General features: G+C 39.4%; 1 protein-coding gene across 1 annotated transcript; it reads right to left on the bottom strand.

Moving 5' to 3' along the window:
• Positions 1 to 5209: 5209 nt before the first annotated feature.
• LOC127328233 (protein FAR1-RELATED SEQUENCE 5-like) lies at positions 5210 to 7726 on the bottom strand. The gene has a single exon (XM_051354846.1). It carries the CDS (start codon positions 7724 to 7726, stop codon positions 5210 to 5212), a length of 2517 nt encoding a protein of 838 aa, XP_051210806.1.
• Positions 7727 to 8852: the final 1126 nt, after the last annotated feature.

The raw sequence follows: 8852 nt of genomic DNA, 5'->3' as shown, positions 1-8852 counted from the left end.
TTCCTGGTCACCCAGTAGAACAACTTATAAATATGATTACGTCATGTAATTACGTAGCTTCAATCTTAATTTATATGTCGCAGTAGGACGTATTTTTAATAATAAATACATCCCAGCTGGGAAGTGGTACTTTGTCTTGCTTTTGCAGGATGTATTTTTTCAATAATAATTACATGCTAACTATGAAATGTAATAACTATGTTTGTAGTTGAGGAATCTCGGTTGGGTGTCGCATGCTATAGCAATTTAGCTCAGTTATTCATGTAGTACAATTTAGCTATATCAATTTCATCTTGCAATTGTACTCTTTGGTATGTATATTTTCTAGTAGTAAATACATCCTAGGATGAATACCTCCAGCAGTATATACATCCAAGGATTATATTTTCTCTTGAATTAAGTGTATCATAATTGGATGTTTATTTGTGGGAGTTAATACATCCCAGACACATTTGGATGTACTTTCCCAGGAGTTAATACATGCTGGGATGAATATATGTTTGGAATTAAGTAGACTATACTGGATGTATATTTCCATTAGTTAATACATACTGGTAGCCTAAGCATAGGTCATGAATCATCATTGGATGTATTTTTTATTGTTGGTATTCTTTCTTAGTTGTTTTTTACCTGCATTTTTGTAATTTTTGGAATTTAATCAACATAAATGTACTTCTATTACATCCATGCTTTCTACTGATTCCGTTGTTTTCTGTTTACAGGGTGGTGATTATACTGTGTCCACCAAAATATCTTGTCCCCAAATGGTATGGACCAACGAGTTAATCCTTTTTTACTCCTTTTTTTTGTATCTTATGTGTTTGCATCTTACTCTTTTTTTTTTTACTTTGTGTTTCTGTTTTGTAGATGTCCTCTCGCACACCGAAAAATCCTGTGAAGGAAGGACACTCAAAACTCAGCGCGATGAGGAGGAGGCTCAAGTTGAAAGGAATGGCGGATGAAACAGGGGTGCACAAAGAAGTAGCTGAGGAGGAGCAGATGAAACAGGCACCAATAATAGAAGAAAATGTTCAAGTTCCAACTGCAAATGTGGAAGAAGCTGAGCCTGGAAAAGAGGTGCACAAAGTTAAGAACCAGGTACTTTAACTTTATGTTTTTCTTTTTTCTGCATTTTGTAATATATCAATGTTTTTCTAAACTACTGACTCATATGGGTGATGTTTTAATGGCAGAGTAATCTTTTCAATCGGTCATCTCCCATGAAGCTTGTTAGAGTTCTCAAGGATATGACTGAAGACCAGAAGAATTTGCTAATACAGTCACATTTTGGAGGAATTATTAAGATGAAGTGTTCCAAGCTTATTCCTGAGCTGTGCAGGTTTCTGATGGGTTGTTTTGATCAAGACAACTGTGTGCTGGACTTTGGTGAAAGGGGCAAGATACCTGTAACTTCTGAGTCTGTTGTGAATGTTTTGGGAGTACCTAATGGAAGTTCTGTCGTTCCTTATCGGCTAGATGTTGATGCTACTAGTCTCATTCTGAACATGCTTGGAATCACAGATGGCGTGCAGCCAAATGTTTCAGATCTTGAGAAGGAACTAGGCCCATCTTACCCTGCAGATGATGCATATCTCAGAAAGTTCATCATATACATGATTAGTTCAGTGTTTGCTCCAACCACCGGCATAAAAGTCAGTCCAAAATGTTACCCTCCTGTGTTAAACATAGAAGCAATCAAAACCTTGAATTGGCCCAATTCATAATTGATATTCTTATCCAGACTGCAAAAGCAAAGGACAAGAAAAATTGGTTCAAGGCTTGCATGCCATATCTTATGGTACGTGTTCCAAACTAAACTACATTTCATCTTCACCTTTTTTGTTTTATAAGCGTTAGTAGCATGTAAATTATGTGGGTATTAATAATTTTTGCATTTACAGATTATTTATGTTGATTCGCTGGAGACAAATGCAGTAAATCTTCCAGATGATTTACCTCGCTGCGCAATCTGGACGAACAGTCTAATCTCACTTGTATCTGATTTGGATAGGAAAACTGATGGTTCTTTGGGTGCATTGCCGGTATGTACCTATTGAATCTACCCCGTCATTACATTATGTTTGTTTCAGCTTTTCTTTCTTTTTTTACATGCTACCATCTATGACATTGATGAATTTTGTTGTATACATGTGCAACTGAAGGCTCATTTCAGGCGTAATCCTTCTATGTTTACCACTGATCCATCTGTGGTTGATATGTTCATCCGGCGTCATCTTCGTGGCAGTTATACAGATGAGGTAAGCCGGTTTTACTTCTGTCTGCATCTGTTATTATTTTACCTTTTTGTTTTTTCAATTAGGCATTTTTTTTGATTTGATCATTGTGTTTCATATATTTCTTAGGACTTGGAGAGGTACAGGCCAGCCGTGATCAACATGTGTACCCTATTTGAAGATGGTGTCGCAACCTTCATCCAAACACTAGAAGTGCAAGGACAATCTTCCAAACAAATTGAAGAACAAGTTGTTGAGCATGTTATAAAAGCCAAACCTAAGAGAACAAGAAAGGCACGTGCTCCCATCGAGAATGCTTGTCAAGAAGAAGATCTTCCAGTCCCAAATGTCAAGGAGGACACATTAAGGAAGAGGAAATTTGTGCATACTGTGCCTGATGTTCTTGAAGAAACTGTAATTGAAGAAGTTGTGCCTCACAAGAAGATATGTTCTGTGCATTGCCAATCTGACAACATTTTATCACATGGTCCTGCTGAAGAAACATCTGTAGGGAGAAATGAAGAAGCTCATGGGACAACAGTGATTGCTGCTACTGCAACTAATCCATCTGCTTGTTCTGATTCAACCCCAGATGCTCTAACAAAGCTTCAGTTGTATGCATCAGGATCCCACTCAAACCTCAGTAATGACATCTTGCATGCTGATACTGCAGCACAGTTGCTTCTGGATTTGAATTCCCAAGCACCTGAGGGAACCACCACTGGAAATGGAAAGAAGGGAGTTTCCTTTGTTATCCAGGGAGAACAAAACAAGGAGTGCAATCACTTATCTGCTGGTCCTGTTGCTATGGACTGTAACAATGTGAATAGTGCTACACTAGATAGACCAATAACAAGGTCTAAATCTCCTTTGAAGGCAACTGTCAATACAGAAGAAAGTCCAAAGCCTAGCAGACAACGAAACGTAATTGCGAAGTTAGTTGCAGACAGTCCTAGGAGGCTTACAAGATTTGCTACAGCTGAGGCCAAAGCAAAAGCTCTTAATGCGGAAATTCCCAGTGGACCGGCTGCAAAACTTCAGGATAGCATGAATAGAAATTTACAGCTCCAATTCAGCAGATCTGTCAGTGTACCAGAAACACTTGGTAAGATGAATCAACAATGTCATATGGAGGCACCTCCAAGTCTTGATCTTGGGTTGGATGATCCTAGCAATCAGGAAACTGAAGTTGTCTGCAAGATAACTGATGTACCAGACACTGTTCAGGAAGAGTTAGTAGTAATATCCAGTAACGAGGACATCGGTGACTCCTTAGATAAGATTTATGCACGGATTGAAATGCCAACCACGACTCCAGCAAAGGGGAAGGAAACTGTTGTTCAAGATGCTCTTCTTACATCTGGTGGCTCAAATAGTTGCACCCCTATTCCTGAACCACATAAGAAAAGGATTGTCAAACCACCACAAAATCAAAAGTCACCATTCCTCGGATGTAGCAAGAAGGAGACTGCTTCGAAGTTTGCAAATGAAGTCTACGACAGGGTTTGTTCTTACGGTGGGGAAACTAAAGATGAGATCAACAAAAGTAAAATCATTGACGATGGGAAATACTTCATAAACGTCCGAGAACTAGCAGATTCAATTAGGCCTGGAGGTTGGTTGAGCAACTCTACATGCGAAATGGCAATTCATGTTCTTGCTCCAGAGTTGGCAAAGCAGAAAAAACATGTGATGCCATTAATTCTTGCGGTTAGTATTCAGTACTGAATCTTTTTTGATGTTATCCCTTCTGAATTTTATACATCTTTTCTCAATATTACACTGATTATTACATTTGTTTCCTTCCTTTATTTCTGTTGTGCATGTAACTATTCTCCCCAAAAGACCAAATTAAGGAAGGCGACATGCATTCATGACAGAGTGGTTACCAAAGCATTCAAAATGAATTCAGAAAATCGACTTGATCATAAAGAGCAGGTTAGCATGTAGTTCATATGTTCTTTTACTTTTCTGAATACACAAATTTTACCTGATGCCTCTACCTTCTTACATTTTTGAACTTTTTTCTTACTTTGCAAAATCAACAGGTTATGTTCCCAGTTCTGCAAGACCTAACTCCTGATATCAAACAGCACACTGGTCACTACTATCTGATTGTGTTGAACCTAAAGGCAGAAAGGTTCGAGGTGATGGATTCACTAAGAGCGAAAGGCAATCGCGGACTGATCAAAGACTACAGGTTAATTATTGGATCAATCAAGTACCTATGGGCTAAAAACTACAGTGAATCTACCATAAAAATTGAAAATTGGGTGACAGAGCACATCGACACCCCAATGCAGAAAACAACGTAAGTAAAACTACAGTTATTCAAGCATGTGGTTTAGCATTTTTGTTCCATAACCGAGTTTCCTTATTTTTTTTTTGCCTTCATAGCGTCGTGAATTCTAACTCGCACTACTGGTTTCGCATTGTAGGTACAACTGTGGATTCTTCATGCTAAAGGCCATTGAGCTATGGAATGGAAGGAAAATGATTGCAGCAATCAACCCACCTGACATGCCCAACATTAGGAAGCAGTCCACACTTAAGTGGCTGGAATGGGTTGACAACAAGATAGAGTGGCAGGAACTCCTTTTTTAAGCTCATTGCATGTAAGTAGCCGTTACAATTCATGAACAAACCTTATTGCTACAAGTGTATTCTTCTTGCATTTTTACTTTCAATTGTGCATTCTTTTTTACAGCCTAGAATGTCTGTTTTAGTTTTCAAGAACTACTTGTATCATTGTGTAAAATCATCAAACAGTAACTTAAAAATACACTTGCATTTCAAATAGTACATTTCAAAATAGCAACCAATGAAGTAACAACACCAAACCACAAATCACTTTAGCCCAGTAGTTTGCCAAAACATATTCAGCAGGATGATTTTAACACAAACTTTACAAGTAACTTAAATGCTTCCAAAGTCATTAACACTACAAAAATACCACATTCCATTCCACTTGATTACTAAACCATGTTGCGGAAAAAGTTGATCTCCGTAGGTTCTGGTGCAGTAGACATTTTTGAAGGACATGATGCTAAAGTGTGATTCTCAGACCCACAACCACTGCATTTCATAGGTTTTGTAGATTTTATGTGCAACCCAGACTTCTTCCGTTTCTCCCCTGGACGTCCTTTAGTTTTAGTTACTGTAGGGTCCCTAATGTTGTGTTGCTGCGACGCACTCCCCTGGCCATCATCACCGACAAAGTCCCAGTTGGATGTTTGTTCAATGTTCTTTCTCTTTTGATTTGCATTGCCACCAACAAACTCACCTTTTGACGTATCTTCAACATGTCCACCTTTTTTCTGTTTAGCTTTTCGTTTTGCTGCTTCACTTAACTTCATAGACTTAAGTTCATTTGACAAAGCTAACATGTACTTATCAGCTACAGCCTTGCTTTTATCCGATTCGGATGCTACTTTAGCTATGTCTGTGAAATCATTGCACAGTGTCCCATACCGGATCAGCTTCCTCTCTTTAATTGACAACTTCCTGTCACTAGGGACATCAGGCAAGTCTACTTTCTGTGTAACAATGTCATCTGGTGGCATTTGCCACCTTGGCAGTATGTAATGCGGCGGTATGTACCCCACAGCACCAACCTGAGCCATTACTCGCAATGCATGGCAGCACAACAAACCATCTCTTTTAATTTTAGAGCATTCGCATGTGTAGGTCGATTCCTGCATGTTAGCTTCCACCCTGTAGGATCTCTTGCCATATCCATAAACTGATCCTGTTATTGGAACAACATCAAACATATGTCCCTCAACTAGATTTGCATTGTAAGATGTAACTTTACGAATCTCAGCCCTGAAACGCAGGTAGATGGGCCTGGTGTACACTTGTATAGCTTGTTTCTCAAGTGGCCACTCTCCCCACATCCTTAGAGTTTTTTCTTCCATTTCAAATTCATTACCATCTTCTGCAACTTCAATTTTCTCTTGTAGTTTCATGTATTGTCTGAAGAAATGCACGAGGCTGTTGTGTGGTCTAACATATCTTTTCAAAACAGCATTGAACCCTTCACTACGCGCTGTAGTTTGTAGGAACGGGAAGAACCTATCCCTGAAGTAAGCAGGGACAAAACTGGATCTCAGATCATAGACGTCCTTCAAATGTGTGTTGTCCCCTACATTGTGCTTGATGATCATTTCTGCCCACCTTCTTTCAAATTCATCTTCTGTCATGCTATGGTCAATTATCTCATTGAACTCTCTCCGTAGATCTTCATTCTTAGCCATGTCATTTCCTAGCACAGGTTGGAAATTCTGCATTATGTGCCATCTACAATTCCTGTGGCATGAATCTGGAAAAGTTTCCGAAATGGCACTCCTCATTGCACCATCCTGATCAGTGATGATGTTAGTTGGGTGCAAACCATCCATCGCCTCAAGAAATGCCTCAAATAGCCAAACAAAATCTTCCACCCTTTCATTTTTTAGGAACCCACAACCAAGTTGAATTGACTGACCATACCTATTTATCCCAATGAACGGCGCAAAGGGCATGCTGTACATGTTTGTCATGTAGGTAGTGTCAAAAGACAAACAATCACTGTAAATCTTGTATGCAGCTCTTGCTGGCCCATCAACCCAGAAAATCCGCCGAACTCGGTGATCATGATCAACATCTATCTTGGAGAAGAACTGCGGATCATCCTTTTTCACCTTATCAAACTCTGCAAGTAACAATGACATGTCTTGCTGAGTTTCTGGCACATCAAGTGTTGCCATGAAGTTGCTAACATCTTTTGTCACATATGGAACATTAGCAAGCTTGCCATACAACTCTGCCATAATAGACATCACTCTTCCAGCTGACAGGTTAACCTTGTGAAGTAGCCTGATGAAGTCCCTTTCTTCCTTTGGGATTCCCCTGTGGGATCTCAAGAACCTTTTCAAAGAAAATTTCTTGACACATGGATGATTGTGCTCTTCTATAAACATTGTTACATGCCACTTCTTGCCTCTTCTTTTCACTCGCAGACGTGCCTTGCAGTCAGTCTTAACAGTTATTGCACGATTTCTTAGTTTCACTGGTGGAGCTTCCAGCCTATTGATATCAGGGTTCTTCCCACTTTTGTTGCAAACAAATAGACATTTGTCTTTCTCCTTATCAATGCTAGAGTTTCTGGATGTACTAGACTTTATTGAAAAGCCTACATGCTTAGCATACCGATTATAATGCACTCTAGCTTGCTCCCAACTATCAAACATCATCCCTGGATATGGTTTGTCAACAGTTGGCTGGCTACTTGGAGTTGACTGAACTTCATCTTCTCCACCTGAATCATCGCTAGATAGGGTAATCCCAGTAAGTACATCAGTTTCTGTTGATGGTCCTGTGTTGCCACCAGATATGTGAACTTCTACTGCAGCAGCTTCTACATGTTCTATATCACCTTGAGCTTCTTTTGGATGAACTACATCTTCAGGATCTTCTAGATCTTCCAGTGTAACATTTAGGTCTAGATCCATATCTACAATACATAAGCGAGAACTAAAGCATTTAAGATCTACAATAGGTTTAACAAACTGGCAATTCAATTCAGCTGCATCAAAGAACTAAAGCATTTAAGATCATAAGCGAGAAAAATTTACATGTTTTTTTTTCAATTCTACATGTATTTATTTTTGATGCAAATTGATGTGACAACAGTACTTGCTACATCTTGTCTTAGAATGACATTAAAAACCTGTTTTTTTTTTCCAGGAACATGATGCTGATGCTATGAAGTCCTACAACTAGGAATCAAGATTTCAAACAAGCATCACATTGTACATGTTTTTGGTTCAAGACAACCTGCACTACCAATTCTTGCTATTTTGCTCATGCTTCTGAGAAACAATCACTGATGGATTTATACATCCTGGGATGTGTAAACTGCTAAGTCAAGTGGATATGTAAACTGCACAGTTCTATTTCTTTCTCCTTACTACTTCTGTCGGATTTATACATCCTGGTATGTGAATCCTTATTTTGATGTGGATCTGTTATACTTCAAGTTTGCAGAATTGGCCTGGGTCAATTCTTTATACATCTAACCATGAGTAACCATGAGTAACCAGAATTGGCCTGGGTCAATTCCTGGCATGTAGAAATTTAGGATTTGGGGAGAGTAAGAAGTTACAGATCTGGCATGGGGAAGGAGTTTTTTACCTCTGTTTTCTGGGCGTGCTACAGGAGATTTGTAGCAGATCTTCTTTTATCTACTTTGTAGCATGTATTTTTGGGCTCTTTTTGAAGCTACAATATGGAGTTTTTCTTGCTGTTCTTGGTACACAGAAGGCAGCAGGCGGCGGCTGGAGGAAGAAGACGAGGGCTGGAAGAAAGAAAAGGAAACGAGGGCTGTAGGGTTTGATTTGACAGCCTGTATTTTTTTCTGTTTATTTTTTGTCCTTTTCTGTGGTCCAATCCACGTCCTTAGGAAACGAGGGGCATGTGACAGATTTGCCATTTCTGGCAGCTGTCGCTATCAACTGTGGGCCCTGCTTTCTATTTTAGGAAAAAGCCAAATTCGGACAGGGGGGGCACCCTGTAGCACTACCTGGTAACCGGGCACTCCCTATCCGCGTCCTAATGGAAAAAGGGAAACAGACTGGC

This window comes from Lolium perenne, chromosome 2, assembly GCF_019359855.2.
Source record: "Lolium perenne isolate Kyuss_39 chromosome 2, Kyuss_2.0, whole genome shotgun sequence".
In the NCBI taxonomy this organism is placed as follows: domain Eukaryota; kingdom Viridiplantae; phylum Streptophyta; class Magnoliopsida; order Poales; family Poaceae; genus Lolium; species Lolium perenne.
Note: the sequence above shows the minus strand (reverse complement) of the source record. Positions and strands in the feature narration are given on the sequence as shown.